The following is a 23,046-nucleotide window of genomic DNA, read 5'->3' as shown; positions in this document are numbered from 1 at the left end:
AAAAACACTGAGGCAGCAAACTTTGTGTAAAAACAAAATTTGTGTCAGTCTCAAAACTTTTGGCCATGAATGTATATTGTCCCCTACAAGACAAAGCTTTTGGGGACGGCGCATGTCTCCTAACATACAGAGAGCAATGAAGAATACCACAAAAAAGATGTTTCATGCACATCTATGGAAACACTGACAAATTAAAGCTGCTCTCTGAAACGCTATAATATGTAAACATTGAATATATGAAATTACAACTACATTAATGCCGTAGAAAACATGTGAAAAAATGAAGGAACTTAGCGCACAAATTGGCCAATACCTGCCCATATAATTGTAGGCTTTTAGCCCAGGAGAGGCATCATATTAAGTTTAGGGTCCCAATAAAGGGGTACGTCTTGTCGCTGGCTGCTGGGCTCACACAAATGGGCCACTTACATAGAGTGGCTCTCTTAGCTTGCACCTGTTCACACTTGTCTTTTTCTGTTTGGAAATGCCAGTCAGTTTTTTGATATCTATGGAAACACTATTATCAAACTTATAAAGCTGTAATACTGCGTGGGCATCAGTCCTAATTTGACCTCTTATACAAACTATAAATGCTATAAAATTTGCAGGAGTGAATAAATTACTTTTTTTCTTAATCACTTAAAGGATTTACCGTATTTTTCGGACCATAAGACGCACTTCTTTCCCCCCAAATTTGGGAGGAAAATGGGGGGTGCGTCTTATGGTCCGAATGCAGAGCTCACCTGATAGTGGTGGAGCAGGATCGCAGGGGCCTCCATTACCTCCCTCCTTCAGGAACCCAGCGGCGGTAATAGAAGAGGTGAGATGCTGCGGGCCGATGTCTGGCTTTGGGCCGGTGAGCGGCGTGGCAGAGCGACGTGCGCGGCTTTCCAGTGTGCGCGGCCATCTTCCTGAAGCTGTGATCTACAGGAAAATGGCCGCTCGAGCCGGCGCATGCACAGACTGGTAGCTCGGGCGGCCCCCAGCCAGACACTGGCAGACACCGGCCCCGGCCTCTCAGCCAGGCCCCAGGCCTCAGCCACCTCACCTCTTCTGATGCAGCCGCCAGGTTCCTGAGAGAGAGAATGGAGAGCCCTGCAATCCTGCTCCACCACCTCCGCAACTCCCCATTGTGGAGCACCGGCTTCCTGAAGGACCCTACCTCCTGTGACCCTCGTTTCACCGCCCCCCAGGTAAGATACCTATTCAGACTATAAGACAGACCCCCATCTTATAAAAAATATATTTTTTCCTATATTCCACCCCAAAATATGCGGTGCGTCTTATAGTCCGAAAAAAGTGCCTCGCCACATTCTGGACTACATACACAATAAGTCACTGTTTACTCAATATGATTTTTTTGGAATATCAGAAAACAAGGAAAATAAAATTCTCTTAGTATTTTTTTTAATATTCTTAAGAAAATAATGTTATTATAGTGGTGATGAGAAGTTTGGGAATTTTCTTTTGCATTACAATCTTATTAATTTAGGAACTTTAATTATTTTGAACATATTTATTTTTGTCCTTTTGATGAGACTTTTAAAGTAAAAATGAAAACAACTGGGAACAGGGAAACGTTAGTGAAAGAGGAGGCCTATAAATCATCATGTGATGACGTGCAAAAAGTACAAGGGGAACTTCACTGTTAAGCAATAGACATACCCTTGGTTTAAAAAGTTCCTCTGACATTTTACTGGCTTCTTCCACAGAGATTGCTCCATGCTCCTTTGCTTCCTTAAAAAGCTCATTTACTATCTTACCCGGAGAATGAAATCTAGAATAACTGATAAAGAAAAAGACAATGTTAACGTTCAATTATTCTATATAATGCATTTGAAAACAATTATCAATATTAACTGTGATATTAAAAGGGTTGGACAAATCCTTCTTAAATGCCTGAGATTCCTGAGTAAAACATATAGTCACCTCTCCGCATTGGCTCCATTCCATTGATGGCGGGCTGAGTCTCCATGATGTTGTCATGTGACGCTGAAGCCAATCAGCGCCACTGATTGGCTGCAGTCTCTACTATTTCTTGAGAGCAGACTTCCGCTCTGATAGAATATTGATGAGCTGCAGCTGATCAGTGACTGCTTGACGGTTGCAGTACTCAAGTGACAACAATGTCACACAATCGCAGGGCAACCAGACATCGCTGAAATGGCACCAAGGCGGGAGTTCACTATAAGTTATTCTTATTTCACTCAGTGGACTCGGCCATTTAAGAAGGGGTTGTCCAAGTAGTGGGTCCAAGTAGTGGACAACCATTTAACACACATTTGTCCCATCTTGCTGGATGCAGGCCCAGAAAAGCACGCTGTGAGTCCTAACTTCTCTGCTAGAAAACTTTGGGCTATAGGATGTGATAGTTATAACAAAATACAAGCAGAATATTACTTACCCTCCTGGGCTCCAGTGTTTAGTCTGCGCTGCTGTCACAGTCTCTGTTGTTAGTCTGCAGCGCTCACTTCATATTGTTGTTTGACTGCAGCCCATCACTGAGCTCAGCTCCTCTTCTCATGTAGATGGCACGAGCCGCGCGCTTAGTGATGAGCTGCAGCGCTGTTGATTTGGCATCAGTGCTGCAAATAAACAACAGAGATAGGGGCAGCGGTGGGAGGGCAAGTAATACTCAGTTTGTTTTTTAAAAACTATTGCAGCTTATTGCAGAAAGTTTTCTGAAATGCGACAAGCCCTTTAACTGACTTCTCTGCTTTATATTGCATCATCCACTGTGCGCTATAAAGATGTCAATCATATCTAGATTGGAGGGGATCCCGCTGAGATCGCAGGACACTTTCCCATTGAAGTACAGACCAGAAGTCTCAATTATTACAACTTTAGTAAGATCAGGAATCAACCTGCTGACAGGTTCCCATTAAAGGAGTCCATTGCATCTGTATGGAAAAGGTGCCACCTACTGGTATTGTACACTGCTCAAAAAAATAAAGGGAACACTCAAATAACACATCCTAGATCTGAATGAATGAAATATTCTCATTGAATACTTTGTTCTGTACAAAGTTGAATGTGCTGACAACAAAATCACACAAAAATCATCAATGGAAATCAAATTTATTAACCAATGGAGGCCTGGATTTGGAGTCACCCCCAAAATTAAAGTGGAAAAACACACTACAGGCTGATCCAACTTTGATGTAATGTCCTTAAAACAAGTCAAAATGAGGCTCAGTATTGTGTGTGGCCTCCACCTGCCTGTATGACCTCCCTACAACGCCTGGGCATGCTCCTGATGAGGTTGCGGATGGTCTCCTGTGGGATCTTCTCCCAGACATGGACTAAAGCATCCGCCAACTCCTGGAAAGTCTGTGGTGCAACGTGACGTTGGTGGATGGAGCGAGACATGATGTCCCAGATGTGCTCAATCGGATTCAGGTCTGGGGAACGGGCGGGCCAGTCCATAGCTTCAATGCCTTCATCTTGCAGGAACTGCTGACACACTCCAGCCACATGAGGTCTGGCATTGTCCTGCATTAGGAGGAACCCAGGGCCAACCGCACCAGCATATGGTCTCACAAGGGGTTCTGAGGATCTCATCTCGGTACCTAATGGCAGTCAGGCTACCTCTGACAAGCACATGGAGGGCTGTGCGACCCTCCAAAGAAATGCCACCCCACACCATTACTGACCCACTGCCAAACCGGTCATGCTGAAGGATGTTGCAGGCAGCAGATCGCTCTCCACGGTATCTCCAGACTCTTTCACATCTGTCACATGTGCTCAGTGTGAACCTGCCTTCATCTGTGAAGAGCACAGGGCGCCAGTGGCGACTTTGCCAATCCTGGTGTTCTGTGGCAAATGCCAAGCATCCTGCACGGTGTTGGGCTGTGAGCACAACCCCCATCTGTGGACGTCGGGCCCTCATACCACCCTCATGGAGTCGGTTTCTAACCGTTTGTGCAGACACATGCACATTTGTGGCCTGCTGGAGGTCATTTTGCAGGGCTCTGGCAGTGCTCCTCCTGTTCCTCCTTGCACAAAGGCGGAGGTAGCGGTCCTGCTGCTGGGTTGTTGCTCTCCTACAGCCCCCTCCACGTCTCCTGGTGTACTGGCCTGTCTCCTGGTAGCGCCTCCAGCCTCTGGACACTACGCTGACAGACACAGCAAACCTTCTTGCCACAGCTCGCATTGATGTGCCATCCTGGATGAGCTGCACTACCTGAGCAACTTCTGTGGGTTGTAGAGTCCGTCTCATGCTACCACGAGTGTGAAAGCACAACCCACATTCAAAAGTGACCAAAACATCAGCCAGAAAGCATTGGTACTGAGATGTGGTCTGTGGTCCCCACCTGCAGAACCACTCCTTTATTGAGGGTGTCTTGATAATTGCCAATAATTTCCATCTATTGTCTATTCCATTTGCACAACAGCATGTGAAATTGATTGTCAATCAGTGTTGCTTCCTAAGTGGACAGTTTGATTTCACAGAAGTTTGATTTACTTGGAGTTATATCCTGTTGTTTAAGTGTTCCCTTTATTTTTTTGAGCAGTGTACTATGTGTGCAATGGAAAGAAAAAAATATCCACCTATCAATCACTATATTTACAGTAAAGCTGTAAAAGGCAACGTACAGGGGTCTTCCGACAATTGACATTTATGGACAGGATTTCACCTACTGACAGGTGATTAATGTCTGATTGTCTGGACCCATCCATTCAAAGTCCAGGGGACTGGTGGAGACGGTGACTATAAGCGCTAGGAAGTTCTCGTCAGCCCCACAGACCCTCACTGGAGCAGCACGCATGCGGACCATCACTTACTCAGTCCCCTCCTGGCCACTTCACGGTTCATCAGTGATGAGCAATGTTCGGACCTCAGCTCTCCTGACATGTCTGTTTTAGTAAATACTGGTACCCCCGTGATCATCTTTTCGTAGAGCTCTGCAATGTGTAATTCCTCCTTTTTCTCTTAAATATTCATGAATACTTTGACAACTGGGTTTAACCATTCCCCTTACTAAAGAGGCATGATCCAACACAGTTAGCACTGGTTGGACAGTGTCAGAGTATAATGGGACATGCCCACCCCCCCCTACACCACAAACTGGTAACCGTTTTTTTCCAATTTCTTCATACACTTCCAGGTGGAATAAATGCGGAACTGCACCAGTTTTAAGAAATTATGCCCCAGAATTGTTATTTCATGGGAAATGCAAGAATTCACTAATCAGACAGGACCAGCGTGTCCTCTTTAAATGCACATATACAAATGATCTGTTTATTGCCCCTACCATTCAAGTGAATCCTCCTGGCTGGTTTCCAAGGAAATAGGTCTGTCAGATTCGGACTGCTGCTCTCCGTAGCCGTCCTCACATAAGCGTTCCAATGCCAACTATACAAAACGACAGAAGCAAAACGTCAAGGGCCAAAAATAGCAATAATTACAGCGCCCTGCTGTGGCCTAAATGATATACAAGAGCATTCAGAAGATGGCAAAGAAGGCTGCACTCTATCTGGTAACCAGCATGGAAGGCTGCATATATCTGTGGGATATTTAAAGGGAACCTGTCAGTGGACTCCCAAATCACCACTTTGACTTTACTGTACCCTCCATGTACTTCCCAGCAAGCCACTTTTTGCGGCTTATAAAGTTTTCAATCTCGATCTAATTAGTGGGAGACTAGTCGGGGGAGTGTTCTTTTCCCAGGACTACAAAAAACAATGCCCTCACAACTAGTCACCCACTAATTAGCATATCGCAAGCCCAGTTATAACATTGATTTTATGGAGAATCAAAGTTCTATAAAGCCACAAAAAGGAGCTCGTTAGGAAGGACTTAAAGAGGTCAATAAAGACAAGGGGGTGGTTTAAGGGGCCTAGGGAAGCAGACTCCCTTTAAGGTGGCAAGTGAACAGTGAGTTGTTCTTTGACAAGAGCCAACTGTGATGGACAGACAACTGCGTCAGTCTCGGTGTGTTCCCAGTGTGCAGCAGTTAGTATCTAACACAATTAGTCCAAAGAAGGACAATCGGAAAACCAACAACACAGTAATGGACTTCACAAGGCATTCATTGATGTTAGGAGAGAAGACTAGGCCATCTGATCTAAGCCCACAGGAGAGAAGCTGCAGCACATATTGGCACAAAAAAGTTATACATCTGTCTACACAGGGGACTGAGCAGCCGCAGACCAATCAGAGAGCCAATGGTCCGCTGCCTACAATTAGCACACTAGCATCAGAACTGGACCACAGAACAATGAAAGGTTTAATGGTTTACAGAATCACTTTTCCTTGGCATCATGGCGAGTGTGCATTGCTTACATGGGTAGCGATGCCATGAGGATTCATAGGAGGATCATTGGCAGAGGCAGTGTGATACTCTGCGCAAAGCTTTGCTGGAGAACCTTCTTGGTACCCTGGCATCATTGTACGCTGATACTTTGACATATACCGCCTATCCTAGAAGCCCCAACTAACAACTTACAGGACTTGCGGCCCCTCCGTTGATTAGAAGGATCAGTATGATTGGATGTATGAGCTCTGGGCCTGATTCTTCATTCATAGGTGCTGCCTGTCCTCCAGTCCTCGGCTACATATTGGTCTGTCTAGACTGAAATGAAATCTTATATGCATTATGGATGAAGTGATATTTTTCTCAGCCATGTGTTGGCTAATAAATAATTTGCTGACTGCTGTGGTTTTCTTACATTTATGCCATGTGGCAGTATTCAGTAGCCCTCGACAAATGCAGGCTGTCAGGGCATGTTGAGAGGTGTAGTTTCAGACCACCTGGAGTGCTGGTCCCTGCCATAGGGGTTATGGGATCCTTCCGCAGAGCACAATATACCGTCTGCGGTATTACTTAATAAATGACAACCTGGGACATCCCTACTGCGATTGCATTGCCTATGTGGTGTAGAATGCTCCTGGTACAAAAGTATCTGTAAAGGTTTATGTACTTGAACATTGCCATACTACCAGCCAGAATGGGTCAGATTCAGTCCGTTCCTTGCATACTGTATTTGACCACACTTCTCAATTCAAAGGCATCCAGCTGAAAGGCATACATTGTTTTAAATGGGATAAATTGACATCTGCTTACATCGCCATCTTGTGGAACTTTGTAAAACTGCTTCACTAATCACATATTAAATTATAATACGCTGAAAAAAAAAAAAGAGCATGGAGACTAGAGATGAGCGGTGTTCGACTAGAACTGTTCGCCAATCTCAAATTCGAGCTGTTTTGGGCGGTGTTCGAGTTGTTCGACGAACCCGAACGATTTGCAAAAAATTCGGCTGTTCGAGGTTATGTTCGATAACTGTTCGTGCACCAAAAGCGTGTCCTGCATGTCTGGTGCTATTTAGAGCACCAATCATGCAGGGATTGTCTGCCACTCACTGTAATGTCACAGCCATGGTGGTTGTGGCATTACAGTGATTGCCCAAATCGATGGGAACAGTGCCAACAGTGAAACATGAAAAGCCGGCAATTCAGCAGCGGCATACACCGGTACCCGACAATTTAGAACCGAAAGAATAGAGCTTCACACATAGATTAGATAGATATAAACTTGTCAGCCACATATATACGAAGTACAGTGAAAGTGCTGCTTACTGTACTTGTCATTTAGCGTAAAGGATTTATCAAAAAAAATATTAGTGTTTTCATGCACCGTCTCTTTAAAAAAGCCGGCCGGCAATTCAGCAGTGGTACCCGACAATTTAGAATAGAAGGAATAGAGAATCACACATAGATTAGATAGATAGAAACATGTCAGTCACATATATATGAAGTACAGTGACAGTGTTGCTTACTGTACTTGTCATTTAGTGTAAAGGATTTATTAAAACAAATATTAGTGTTTTCATGCACCGTCTCTTTAAAAAAGCCGGCCGGCAATTCAGCATCTGTACCCGACAATTTATAACAGACAGAATAGAGCTTCACACATAGATTAGATAGATAGAAACATGTCAGTCACATATATATGAAGTACAGTGATAGTGTTGGTTACTGTACTTGTCATTTAGTATTAAAATAAAGGATTTATTATTAAAAAAATTGGCGTGGGGTTCCCCTTAATTTTAGGCTCTAGCGGAGGTTAAGCAGACAGCTGGGGCAGATGTTTGAAGCCTGGGAAGGGGGTAATACCCACGGAGCTTCCCAGGCTACTAATATCAGCCCCCAGCTGAATACATAGCCTTTACTAGCTATTAAAATGGGGGACCCCCCCAAAAAAATGACGTGGGGTCCCCCCTAATTTAATAGCTAGCAAAGGCTAGGCAGACAGCTGGGGGCTGATATTAATAGCCCAGGAAGGGAGCCATGAATATTGGCCCCCTCCCAGGCTAGAAACACCAGCCGTCAGCCGCCCCAGAAATGGCGCATCCATAGGATGCGCCAATTCTGGCACTTAGCCTCGCTCTTCCACGCTGCCCTGGTGCGGTGGCAGGGGGTAATAGGGCTGGGGTTGATGTCAGCTTATAATGCCAGCTGACATCAAGCCCAGGTTAGTAATGGAGAGGCGTCTATAAGACACCCCCATTACTAACCCCATAGTCAAAGTTAAAAAAAACACAAACACCCAGAATAAAGTCCTTTAATTGAAATAAAGACACAATTCTTTATTGTTCTAAATTAAACCATACTTACCATCACGCCCATTCCAGCTGAAGCCAACGATCTCCTGTAATAAAAATAAAATAATAAAGCAACCTCATCCTTACCTTTCCATGGTTCCCACGACAGCTTCAGCTCTGCTACATCGAGATGACAGGCTGGACCGCAGCAGAACGCCGCCATCCAGCCTGTCATCCCGCAGACACTGAGAAGAGCAGGCTTGCTTGCGCTCCACATTGTCTCTCTGTGACGGCATAAAGATGAGCCGAGGTCATGTCCAATGAACTCGGCTCACCTCATGCACGTCACTGACAGCGTGGGAAAATTCTCACGCTGAAGCGCTGAGTGCAGGAGAATTTTCCCACACTGTCAGTGACGTGCATGAGGTGAGCTGAGTTCATTGGACATGAGCTCACCTCATGCATGTCACTGACAGCGTGGGAGAATTCTCCTGCACTCAGCACTTCAGCGTGAGAATTTTCCCACGCTGTCAGTGACGTGCATGAGGTGAGCCGAGTTCATTGGACATGACCTCGGCTCATCTGGATGCCGTCACAGCAAGACACTGAGGAGCGCAAGCATGCCTGCTCTTCTCAGTGTCTGCGGCATGACAGGCTGGATGGCAGCGTTCTGCTGCGGTCCAGCCTGTCATCTCGATGTAGCAGAGCTGAAGCTGTCGTGGGAACCATGGAAAGGTAAGGATGAGGTTGGTTTATTATTTTTCTTTTATTGCAGGAGATCGTTGGCTTCAGCTGGAATGGGCGTGATGGTAAGTATAGTTTAATTTAGAAAAATAAAGAATTGTGTGTTTATTTCAATTAAAGGACTTTATTCTGGGTGTTGTGTTTTTTTTAAATACTTTACTAGAAATTCATGGCGGTCATGTCTAATACTGGCGTGACCCCATGAATTTTGGGCTTGGGGCCAGCTGATAATACCAAGCTGGCCCTAACCCCTTTATTACCCAGTGAGCCACCGCACCAGGGCCCTGGATGAGTTGGGTACAGCGCCAGAAGATGGCGCTTCTATGAACGCGCCATTTTCCGGGGTGGCTGCGGACTGCAATTTGCAGCGGGGGGGGCCCAGAAAGCTTGGGCCTCCCTGCGCTGCAGATTCCAGCCCCCAGCTGCCTAGTTGTACCTGGCTGGACACAAAAATAGGGCGAAGCCCCACGTATTTTTTTTTTAATTATTTCATGAAATTCATGAAATAATTAAGAAAAAACGGCCTTCCCTATATTGTTGTGTCCGTCCAGGTACAAATAGGCAGCTGGTGGTTGGGGGCAGCCCATTCCTGCCTGCTGTACCTGGCAGGACACAAATATAGTGCGAAGCCCCACTTCAATTTTTTTAAATTATTTCAGGAAATTCATGAAATAATTTAAAAAAAATTGACGTGGGGCTTCGCACTATATTTGTGTCCAGTCAGGTGCAGCAGGCAGGAACGGGCTGCCCCCAACCACCAGCTGCCTATTTGTACCTGGCCGGACACAACAATATAGGGAAGCCCTTTTTTTCTTAATTATTTCATGAAATAATTTAAAGAAAATTGACGTGGGGCTTCGCCCTGTTTTTGTGTCCAGCCAGGTACAACTAGGCAGCTGGGGGCTGGAATCCGCAGCGCAGGGAGGCCCAAGCTTTCTGGGCCACCCCCGCTGCAAATTGCAGTCCGCAGCCACCCCGGAAAATGGCGCGTTCATAGAAGCGCCATCTTCTGGCGCTGTACCCAACTCATCCAGGGCCCTGATGCGGTGGCTCACTGGGTAATAAAGGGGTTAGGGCCAGCTTGGCATTATCAGCTGGCCCTAAGCCCAAAATTCATGGGGTCACGCCAATATTAGACATGACCACCATGAATTTCTAGTAAAGTATTTAAAAAAAACACAACACCCAGAAAAAAGTCCTTTAATTGAAATAAACACACAATTCTTTATTGTTCTAAATTAAACCATACTTACCGTCACGCCCATTCCAGCTGAAGCCAACGATCTCCTGAAATAAAAGAAAAATAATAAAGCAACATCATCCTTACCTTTCCATGGTTCCCATGACAGCTTCAGCTCTGCTACATCGAGATGACAGGCTGGACCGCAGCAGAACGCTGCCATCCAGCCTGTCATCCCGCAGACACTGAGAAGCGCAGGCTTGCTTGCGCTCCACAGTGTCTCTCTGTGAGGGCATCCAGATGAGCCGAGTTAATGTCCAATGAACTCAGCTCACCTCATGCACGTCACTGACAGTGTAGGAAAATTCTCCTGCACTCAGCGCTTCAGCGTGGGAGAATTCTCACACTGAAGCGCTGAGTGCAGGAGAATTCTCCCACGCTGTCAGTGACGTGCAGGAGGTGAGCTGAGTTCATTGGACATGAGCTCACCTTATGCACGTCACTGACAGCGTGGGAAAATTCTCCTGCACTCAGCGCTTCAGCGTGGGAGAATTCTCACACTGAAGCGCTGAGTGCAGGAGAATTCTCCCACGCTGTCAGTGACGTGCAGGAGGTGAGCTGAGTTCATTGGACATGAGCTCACCTTATGCACGTCACTGACAGCGTGGGAAAATTCTCCTGCACTCAGCGCTTCAGCGTGGGAGAATTCTCACGCTGAAGCGCTGAGTGCAGGAGAATTCTCCCACGCTGTCAGTGACGTGCATGAGGTGAGCTGAGTTCATTGGACATGAGCTCACCTTATGCACGTCACTGACAGCGTGGGAGAATTCTCCTGCACTCAGCGCTTCAGCGTGAGAATTTTCCCACGCTGTCAGTGACGTGCATGAGGTGCGCCGAGTTCATTGGACATGAACTCGTCTCATCTTTATGCCGTCACAGCCAGACACTGCAGAGCGCAAGCATGCCTGCGCTTCTCAGTGTCTGCGGGATGACAGGCTGGATGGCAGCGTTCTGCTGCGGTCCAGCCTGTCATCTCGATGTAGCAGAGCTGAAGCTGTCGTGGGAACCATGGAAAGGTAAGGATGATGTTGCTTTATTATTTTTCTTTTATTGCAGGAGATCGTTGGCTTCAGCTGGAATGGGCGTGATGGTAAGTATGGTTTAATTTAGAACAATAAAGGATTGTGTCTTTATTTCAATTAAAGGACTTTATTCTGGGTGTTTGTGTTTTCTTTTAACTTTGACTATGGGGTTAGTAATGGGGGTGTCTTATAGACGCCTCTCCATTACTAACCTGGGCTTGATGTCAGCTGGCATTATAAGCTGACATCAACCCCAGCCCTATTACCCCCTGCCACCGCTACAGGGCAGCGTGGAAGAGCGAGGCTAAGTGCCAGAATTGGCGCATCCTATGAATGCGCCATTTCTGGGGCGGCTGACGGCTGGTGTTTCTAGCCTGGGAGGGGGCCAATATTCATGGCTCCCTTCCTGGGCTATTAATATCAGCCCCCAGCTGTCTGCCTAGCCTTTGCTAGCTAATAAATTAGGGGGGACCCCACGTCATTTTTTTGGGGGGTCCCCCATTTTAATAGCTAGTAAAGGCTATGTATTCAGCTGGGGGCTCATATTAGTAGCCTGGGAAGCTCCGTGGGTATTACCCCCTTCCCAGGCTTCAAACATCTGCCCCAGCTGTCTGCTTAACCTCCGCTAGAGACTAAAATTAAGGGGAACCCCACGCCAATTTTTTTTAATAATAAATCCTTTATTTTAATACTAAATGACAAGTACAGTAACCAACACTATCACTGTACTTCATATATATGTGACTGACATGTTTCTATCTATCTAATCTATGTGTGAAGCTCTATTCTTTCTGTTATAAATTGTCGGGTACAGATGCTGAATTGCCGGCCGGCTTTCTTAAAGAGACGGTGCATGAAAACACTATTATTTTTTTTAATAAATCCTTTACACTAAATGACAAGTACAGTAAGCAACACTGTCACTGTACTTCATATATATGTGACTGACATGTTTCTATCTATCTAATCTATGTGTGAGGCTCTATTCCTTCTTGTCTAAATTGTCGGGTACCGGTGTATGCCGCTGCTGAATTGCCGGCCGGCTTTTTTAAAGAAAGCGTCTTCTGAGCAGTTTGTCAGCTTTTGGACACCTTGAAGGTGTTTTCTATGTGTTTCTATGTGTTTTTGTTTGCCTGCCATTGGTTTTAAAGGTGTTCGACGGTGTTCTAAGGTGTTCGACGAACAGTTCGACGAACAGTTCCTCGAACATCCCGGTGTTCGACGAACCGAACCGAACCCGAACACTACGGGGGTGGCTCAACACTAATGGAGACAGCACATCCAAAAATCATACATTGCTCTAATGCTGCTAGGCAAAAGTATACATTATTGAACATGAGGTTCTTAGTGTAACATTCTGATCAGACTGTATGAAGCCCACTGCCACGTCCCGGGGAACCTCTCAATGGGTTCTAACTTTTACTGCCTTAAAGGAGTGGCGTTGTGCGTTAACCGCTACCGCAGTGACAATGCATTAGCAGGGTGGGCGGCCTGGTGCCTCACAGCACCCATGCTGCAAGATCGAGTCCCCATGACTCCAGACCGCACTGCCCCACCAGCACAAAGTCACAGCAGCAATGGCCGACACACTGCACCAACACCACATGAAAGGAGCAAAAAACTCACCTTCCACACACTCTGTGACCTGAGAGTAAACATAGGAGGAACCCCTCTTGCAGAAGCTCCAGACTGGCCTCAACTCTTCAAGCAAAGCTGATAAAAGTGCAGGCCACGATGCTCAGCAGCCACCGATGGGAACTTGGCGTGTAATATTAATTGTTATTGACTGGCATCAATGGCATTTATAGGGCATATGTGGGGCATTTACTGAGCACTTATAGGCTATTTATAGGAAATGTATAGGAAATTCACAGGGCATTTACGGGACATTTCTTAAGTATTTTATAGGGTATTTATATGACATATATAAGGTATTTATACAGTGTTTATTGGATATTTATGGGCATATACAGGGCATTTATAGAACAATTATTAGGTGAATGCAGGGTATCTACAGGGTGCGTACAGGCAGTGTAATGGGCGCATACGGGGCGCATACAGGGTGTATACAGGGGTGTGTATAGGGTATGTACAGGATATATACAGTGGTGGCCAAAAGTATTGGCACCCCTGCAATTCTGTCAGATAATACTCAGTTTCTTCCTGAAAATGATTGCAATCACAAATTCTTTGGTATTATTATCTTCATTTAATTTGTCTTCAATGAAAAAAACACAAAAAGAATTGTCCTAAAGCCAAATTGGATATAATTCCACACCAAACCTAAAAAAGGGGGTGGACAAAAGTATTGGCACTGTTTGAAAAATCATGTGATGCGTCTCTAATTCGTGTAATTAACAGCACCTGTAACTTACCTGTGGCACCTAACAGGTGTTGGCAATAACTAAATCACACTTGCAGCCAGTTAACATGGATTAAAGTTGACTCCACCTCTGTCCTGTGTCCTTGTGTGTACCACATTGAGCATGGAGAAAAGAAAGAAGACCAAAGAACTGTCTGAGGACTTGAGAAACCAAATTGTGAGGAAGCATGAGCAATCTCAAGGCTACAAGTCCATCTCCAAAGACCTGAATGTTCCTGTGTCTTCCGTGCGCAGTGTCATCAAGAAGTTTAAAGCCCATGGCACTGTGGCTAACCTCCCTAGATGTGGACGGAAAAGAAAAATTGACGAGAGATTTCAAAGCAAGATTGTGCGGATGGTGGATAAAGAACCTCGACTAACATCCAAACAAGTTCAAGCTGCCCTGCAGTCCGAGGGTACAACAGTGTCAACCCGTACTATACGTTGACATCTGAATGAAAAGGGACTGTATGGTCGGATACCCAGGAAGACCCCTTCTTACCCCGAGACATAAAAAAGCCAGGCTGGAGTTTGCCAAAACTTACCTGAGAAAGCCTAAAACGTTTTGGAAGAATGTTCTCTGGTCAGATGAGACAAAAGTAGAGCTTTTTGGGAAAAAGCATCAACATAGAGTGTACAGGAAAAAAAAGAGGCATTCAAAGAAAAGAACACAGTCCCTACAGTCAAACATGGCGGAGGTTCCCTGATGTTTTGGGGTTGCTTTGCAGCCTCTGGCACTGGACTGCTTGACCGTGTGCATGGCATTATGAAGTCTGAAGACTACCAACAAATTCTGCAGCATAATGTAGGGCCCAGTGTGAGAAAGCTGGGTCTCTCTCAGAGGTCATGGGTCTTTCAGCAGGACAATGACCCAAAACACACTTCCAAAAACACTATAAAATGGTTTTAGAGAAAGCACTGGAGACTTCTAAGGTAGCCAGCAATGAGTCCAGACCTGAATCCCATAGAACACCTGTGGAGAGATCTCGAAATGGCAGTTTGGAGAAGGCACCCTTCAAATATCAGGGACCTGGAGCAGTTTGCCAAAGAAGAATGGTCTACAATTCCAGCAGAGCATTATAAGAAACTCATTGATAGTTACCGGAAGCGGTTGTTCGCAGTTATTTTGGCTAAAGGTTGTGCAACCAAGTATTAGGCTGAGGGTGCCAATACTTTTGTCTGGCCCATTTTTGGAGTTTTGTGTGAAATGATCAATGATTTGATTTTTGCTTCATTCTCTTTTGTGTTTTTTCCTTGCAAGCAAATTAAATGAAGATAATAAGACCAAAGAATTTGTGATTGCAATCATTTTCAGGAAGAAACTGAGTATTATCTGACAGAATTGCAGGGGTGCCAATACTTTTGGCCACCACTGTACGGAGTGTGTATAGGGTATATACGGGGCGTGTATAGGGTATGCACAGGGTATATACGGGGCGTGTATAGGGTATGCACAGGGTATATACGGGGCGTGTATAGGGTATGCACAGGGTATATACGGGGCGTGTATAGGGTATGCACAGGGTATATATGGGGCGTGTATAGGGTATATATCTGGGGCGTGTATAGGGTATATATATGGGGCATGTAAAGGGTATATACAGGGGTGTATAGGGTATGTACAAGGTATATATGGAGCTAGTATAGGGTATGTACATGGTATATACAGGGCGTGTATAGGATATGTACAGGGTATATACAGGGAATGTATAGGGTATGTACAGGGTATATACGGTGCGTGTATAGGGCATGTACAGGGTATATACGGGGCATGTATAGGGTATGTACAGGGTATATACGGGGCGTGTATAGGGTATGCACAGGGTATATACGGGGGTGTATAGGGTATGCACAGGGTATATACGGGGGTGTATAGGGTATGCACAGGGCATATACGGAGTGTATAGGGTATGTACAAGGTATATAGGGCTGTATAGGGTATACACGGGGCGTGTATAGGGTACATACAAAGGGTGTATAGGGTATGTACAGGGTATATACAGTGCGTGTATAGGGTATGTACAGGGTATATACAGTGCGTGTATAGGGTATGTACAGGGTATATACAGTGCGTGTATAGGGTATGTACAGGGTATATACAGTGCGTGTATAGGGCATGTACAGGGTATATACAGGAGTGTATAGGGTATGTACAGGGTATATATGGGGTGTGTATAGGGTATGTACAGGGTATATACAGGGGTGTATAGGGTATGTACAGGGTATATAGGGGTGTATAGGGTATGTACAGGGTATATGGGGTGTGTATAGGGTATATATGGGGTGTGTATAGGGTATATAAGGGGCGTGTATAGGGTATGTACAGGGTATATACAGGGAATGTATAGGGTATGTACAGGGTATATACGGTGCGTGTATAGGGCATGTACAGGGTATATACGGGGCGTGTATAGGGTATGTACAAGGTATATAAGGGGTGTGTATAGGGTATGCACAGGGTATATACGGGGGTGTATAGGGTATGCACAGGGTATATACGGGGGTGTATAGGGTATGTACAAGGTATATAGGTCTGTATAGGGTATACACGGGGCGTGTATAGGGTATACACGGGGCGTGTATAGGGTACATACAAAGGGTGTATAGGGTATGTACAGGGTATATACAGGAGTGTATAGGGTATGTACAGGGTATATATGGGGTGTGTATAGGGTATATACAGGGGTGTATAGGGTATGTACAGGGTATATAGGGGTGTATAGGGTATGTACAGGGTATATGGGGTGTGTATAGGGTATATACGGGGCGTGTATAGGGTATATACGGGGCGTGTATAGGGTACATACGAAGGGTGTATAGGGTATTACAGAGTATATACGGTGCGTGTATAGGTCATGTACAGGGTATAAAGGGGTGTATAGGGTATGTACAGGGTCTATACGGGCCGTGTATAGGGTTTATACGGGCCGTGTATAGGGTCTATACGGGCCGTGTATAGGGTGTGTACAGGGTATATATGGTGCGTGTATAGGACATGTACAGGGTATACACTGGGAGTGTATAGGTTATGTACAGGGTACATAGGGGAGTGTATAGGGTATATACGGGCCGTGTATAGGGTATATACAGGCTGTGTATAGGGTATATACAGGCCGTGTATAGGGTATATACAGGCCGTGTATAGGGTATATACAGGCCGTGTATAGGGTATATACAGGCCGTGTATAGGGTATATACAGGCCGTGTATAGGGTATATACAGGCCGTGTATAGGGTATATACGGGCCATGTATAGGGTATATACAAAGGGTGTATAGGGTATTGTGAGGAAGTGACCGGGATCGTATACGAGGGACGTTATATCTCCCCCAGAATGTGCACAGAGACCTATTAAAACCATTGGAGTGCATTGCAGTCACAGGCACACCTGCGGCTGCAATGCAGGAATGAAGGTGAGCATTGACCAAGTCAGGCTATCCGGCTAAGGCAGATTAGTAAAAACCTGGCAGGGCCTTCATTTCTGGGAGGAGGTCACAGGAGGCAGTGGGGCGGCCTCCTCCCTCCAACCCGGGTTTTCCAGAGGCTCTTGCCACAGGTCCTTTAAATCCCTGCACTAAGGATTAGTGTTGTTCTATGTTGGAACCTGCTAGGAGCACAGCAGGAAAGCTCAGCAGGATTGAGTGTGGCTGAACCCCTGCCTGGGAACCCTCTGCACCTGTCAGGCTCGGAGCGGCCGGCACGGCCGTTGCCCTCGGCAACCATTGTGTATGGACTTTCTGTTAACCCGGCTGCGAACCGGAGGACTTTCTGTTAACCTGTGAGTTGCTGAAATAAAAGCTGTTTATGTTGGACTTGCTTGGGTCACTGCCTTAGTTACTGCATGGTGTGAACACCGCCGCCTTACAGTTTGTACAGGGTATATACGGTGCGTGTATAGGGCATGTACAGGATATATACAGTAGTGTGTAAAGGATATGTATAGGGTATGTACAGGGTATATACGGGGGTGTATAGGGTATGTACAGTGTATATAGGGGTGTATAGGGTATATGGGGCATGTATAGGGTATACACAGGGCACGTATATGGTACATACAAAGGGTGTATAGGGTATGTACAGGGTATATACAGAAGTGTGTATAGGGTATGTACACGGTATATACGGGGGGTGTATAGGGTATATAGGGGTGTATAGGGTATATACGGGGCGTGTATAGGGTACAGTACAGACCAAAAGTTTGGACACACCTTCTCATTCAAAGGTTTTTCTGTATTTTCTTGACTATGAAAATTGTACATTCACACTGAAGGCATCAAAACTGAATTAACACATGTGGAATTATATACTTAACAAAAAAGTGTGAAACAACTGAAAATATGTCAAGTATATGTTAAGTATATAATTCCACATGTGTTAATTCATAGTTTTGATGCCTTCAGTGTGAATGTACAATTTTCAAAGTCATGAAAATACAGAAAAATCTTTAAATGAAAAGGTGTGTCCAAACTTTTGGTCTGTACTGTATATACGGGGCATGTATAGGGTACATACAAAGGGTGTATAGGGCATGTACAGGGTATATACAGTGCATGTACAGGGTATATACAGGAGTGTGTATAGGGTATGTACAGGGTATATACAGGAGTGTGTATAGGGTATGTACAGGGTATATATATGGGGGTGTATAGGGTATATACGGGCGTATAGGGTATGTACAGGGTATATGGGGTGTGTATAGGGTATACACAGGGTGTGTATATGGGGTGTGTATAGGGTATATACGGGGCATGTATAGGGTATATAATCGGGGTGTATAGGTTATGTATAGGGTATACACGGGCTGTGTATAGAGTATATATGCGGCATGTATAGGGCATGTACAGGGTATATACGGTGCGTGTATAGGGCATGTACAGTATATATACGGGGTATGTACAGGGAGTGTATAGGGTATGTACAGGGTATATACAGGGTGTGTATAGGGCATGTACAGGGTATATATGGGGCATGTATAGGGTATATACAGGGCATGTACAGGGTATATACAGGGTGTGTATAGGGCATGTACAGGGTATATATGGGGCATGTATAGGGTATATACAGGGCATGTACAGGGTATATACGGGGTGTGTGTATAGGGTATTACAGGGTATATACGGGGTGTGTAGAGGGTATATACGGGTTGTGTAGAGGGTATATACAGGGTATATATACGGGGTGTGTAGAGGGTATATACGGGTTGTGTAGAGGGTATATACAGGGTATATATACGAGGCGTGCATAGGGTATGTACAGGGTATATATACGAGGCGTGCATAGGGTATGTACAGGGTATATACGAGGCGTGCATAGGGTATGTACAGGGTATATACGGTGCGTGCATAGGGTATGTACAGGGTATATACGGTGCGTGCATAGGGTAGGTACAGGGTATATACGGTGCGTGCATAGGGTAGGTACAGGGTATATACGGTGCGTGCATAGGGTAGGTACAGGGTATATACGGTGCGTGCATAGGGTAGGTACAGGGTATATACGGTGCGTGCATAGGGTAGGTACAGGGTATATACGGTGCGTGCATAGGGTAGGTACAGGGTATATACGGTGCGTGCATAGGGTAGGTACAGGGTATATACGGTGCGTGCATAGGGTAGGTACAGGGTATATACGGTGCGTGCATAGGGTAGGTACAGGGTATATACGGTGCGTGCATAGGGTAGGTACAGGGTATATACGGTGCGTGCATAGGGTAGGTACAGGGTATATACGGTGCGTGCATAGGGTAGGTACAGGGTATATACGGTGCGTGCATAGGGTAGGTACAGGGTATATACGGTGCGTGCATAGGGTAGGTACAGGGTATATACGGTGCGTGCATAGGGTAGGTACAGGGTATATACGGTGCGTGCATAGGGTAGGTACAGGGTATATACGGTGCGTGCATAGGGTAGGTACAGGGTATATACGGTGCGTGCATAGGGTAGGTACAGGGTATATACGGTGCGTGCATAGGGTAGGTACAGGGTATATACGGTGCGTGCATAGGGTAGGTACAGGGTATATACGGTGCGTGCATAGGGTAGGTACAGGGTATATACGGTGCGTGCATAGGGTAGGTACAGGGTATATACGGTGCGTGCATAGGGTAGGTACAGGGTATATACGGTGCGTGCATAGGGTAGGTACAGGGTATATACGGTGCGTGCATAGGGTAGGTACAGGGTATATACGGTGCGTGCATAGGGTAGGTACAGGGTATATACGGTGCGTGCATAGGGTAGGTACAGGGTATATACGGTGCGTGCATAGGGTAGGTACAGGGTATATACGGTGCGTGCATAGGGTAGGTACAGGGTATATACGAGGCGTGCATAGGGTATGTACAGGGTATATATACGAGGCGTGCATAGGGTATGTACAGGGTATATACGAGGCGTGCATAGGGTATGTACAGGGTATATACGGTGCGTGCATAGGGTATGTACAGGGTATATACGGTGCGTGCATAGGGTATGTACAGGGTATATACGGTGCGTGCATAGGGTAGGTACAGGGTATATACGGTGCGTGCATAGGGTAGGTACAGGGTATATACGGTGCGTGCATAGGGTAGGTACAGGGTATATACGGTGCGTGCATAGGGTAGGTACAGGGTATATACGGTGCGTGCATAGGGTAGGTACAGGGTATATACGGTGCGTGCATAGGGTAGGTACAGGGTATATACGGTGCGTGCATAGGGTAGGTACAGGGTATATACGGTGCGTGCATAGGGTAGGTACAGGGTATATACGGTGCGTGCATAGGGTAGGTACAGGGTATATACGGTGCGTGCATAGGGTAGGTACAGGGTATATACGGTGCGTGCATAGGGTAGGTACAGGGTATATACGGTGCGTGCATAGGGTAGGTACAGGGTATATACGGTGCGTGCATAGGGTAGGTACAGGGTATATACGGTGCGTGCATAGGGTAGGTACAGGGTATATACGGTGCGTGCATAGGGTAGGTACAGGGTATATACGGTGCGTGCATAGGGTAGGTACAGGGTATATACGGTGCGTGCATAGGGTAGGTACAGGGTATATACGGTGCGTGCATAGGGTAGGTACAGGGTATATACGGTGCGTGCATAGGGTAGGTACAGGGTATATACGGTGCGTGCATAGGGTAGGTACAGGGTATATACGGTGCGTGCATAGGGTAGGTACAGGGTATATACGGTGCGTGCATAGGGTAGGTACAGGGTATATACGGTGCGTGCATAGGGTAGGTACAGGGTATATACGGTGCGTGCATAGGGTAGGTACAGGGTATATACGGTGCGTGCATAGGGTAGGTACAGGGTATATACGGTGCGTGCATAGGGTAGGTACAGGGTATATACGGTGCGTGCATAGGGTAGGTACAGGGTATATACGGTGCGTGCATAGGGTAGGTACAGGGTATATACGGTGCGTGCATAGGGTAGGTACAGGGTATATACGGTGCGTGCATAGGGTAGGTACAGGGTATATACGGTGCGTGCATAGGGTAGGTACAGGGTATATACGGTGCGTGCATAGGGTAGGTACAGGGTATATACGGTGCGTGCATAGGGTAGGTACAGGGTATATACGGTGCGTGCATAGGGTAGGTACAGGGTATATACGGTGCGTGCATAGGGTAGGTACAGGGTATATACGGTGCGTGCATAGGGTAGGTACAGGGTATATACGGTGCGTGCATAGGGTAGGTACAGGGTATATACGGTGCGTGCATAGGGTAGGTACAGGGTATATACGGTGCGTGCATAGGGTAGGTACAGGGTATATACGGTGCGTGCATAGGGTAGGTACAGGGTATATACGGTGCGTGCATAGGGTAGGTACAGGGTATATACGGTGCGTGCATAGGGTAGGTACAGGGTATATACGGTGCGTGCATAGGGTAGGTACAGGGTATATACGGTGCGTGCATAGGGTAGGTACAGGGTATATACGGTGCGTGCATAGGGTAGGTACAGGGTATATACGGTGCGTGCATAGGGTATGTATACGAGGCGTGTATAGGGTATTACAGGATATATATTGGATGTGTACAGGGTATATGCAGGGGTGTGTATAGGGTAAGCACAGTATGTATGTACATATATGGATGTGTACAGGATATATACAGGGTGTGTATAGACCATGTATGGGGTATGTACAGGCGGCATACAGGGTATATACAGGGGCTGTACAGGGTATATACACAGGATGTGCACAGGGCATTTACATGGCATGTTATGCATTGTGCACAGAGAATGACGTCCCCGCACACTGGCACCAGCTACAAGCTGCAGACAGGCCTCACGGGCAGAATCCCCCCGGGGAGGAGAGGACTGGACGGTGAGACCCCACACACCTGAATGTCCAGCACGGAGGGTCTGAGCGGCGCTGGCCCCGCCTCCTGCTCCGCCTCCTCCTCCCTGTGACTTTCTTCTTCCCTGCAGCCTCCTCCTTCCTCCTCCTCTCCATCCTGACCTTCAGCCTCGTCCTGTGCGCTCTCCTCGGCTCGGGATTCCTCCATGTTCAGTGAGCTGCAGGTGACCGCATCCCGCCGCCTACGTCACTGCCCTGTGCTCCCTGACATGCCTGTCACCAGTCGGCGCTGCGCTCGTCACTATGGTAACATGTCGGCGCAGGCTCCGTTCTGTGCGGGGTGAGAGCGGTGACGGCGGCCGTGCGGGGCTCCGGCCTCAGTGCTGGGCACATGGAGACCATAGAGGACAGATGCCTGGAATGACCACACATAGGCAGTACGGGAGGTTAACCCTTTCAGAAGCAGTGGATACTCTTACTGTTATTGCCCTTACAGCAGTCACAGGGAGCCTGTCAGGGGGATCGTCCCTCCTAAGCCGTCTATATGGCATGTAGGTCATAGGAATCTGAATAACATGCTACCTTGATATCTGCGATCCAATGTCTTAGGGTGCATGCACACGGTAAGTAAACCCTGCGCATTGGACGCAGAGCACTTGCGTTGCGTGCAATCCTCAGCGTCCAGATGTTACAGCATAGTGGATGGGATTTATACAAACCCCATGCCCACTATGCGTCTCCGTTCTCCTGCAGATCACCCACGGAGACAGACATCTTTATAGACCACAGCACGTCAATTTCTCTTGCGGAGACCCTAGTTATTGGAGGT

General features: G+C 46.5%; 1 protein-coding gene across 2 annotated transcripts in view; it reads right to left on the bottom strand.

Annotated features, from left to right (window-relative positions):
• UBXN2B (UBX domain protein 2B) overlaps positions 1 to 22,533 on the bottom strand; it is a 65,743-nt gene extending 43,210 nt beyond the window's left edge. The window contains exons 1-3 of one of the 2 annotated variants that reach the window (XM_073679330.1): positions 22,261 to 22,533; positions 5,256 to 5,356; positions 1,666 to 1,786 (exon numbers count right to left, since the gene is read on the bottom strand). In XM_073679330.1, the coding sequence (XP_073535431.1) occupies positions 1,666 to 1,786; positions 5,256 to 5,356; positions 22,261 to 22,425 (387 nt within the window). In that variant the 5' untranslated portion in view covers positions 22,426 to 22,533. Of the gene's footprint in view, positions 1 to 1,665; positions 1,787 to 5,255; positions 5,357 to 13,179; positions 13,285 to 22,260 lie in introns of those variants that run through there. The other variant, XM_073679331.1, reaches the window with a different exon arrangement.
• Between the last annotated feature and the right edge of the window lie 513 nt (positions 22,534 to 23,046).

Source organism: Phyllobates terribilis, unplaced genomic scaffold (assembly GCF_046119375.1).
Source record: "Phyllobates terribilis strain yellow unplaced genomic scaffold, ASM4611937v1 Scaffold_4__5_contigs__length_816908805, whole genome shotgun sequence".
In the NCBI taxonomy this organism is placed as follows: domain Eukaryota; kingdom Metazoa; phylum Chordata; class Amphibia; order Anura; family Dendrobatidae; genus Phyllobates; species Phyllobates terribilis.
The sequence above is the reverse complement of the archived record's forward strand: the minus strand, read 5'-3'. Positions and strand labels throughout refer to the sequence as shown.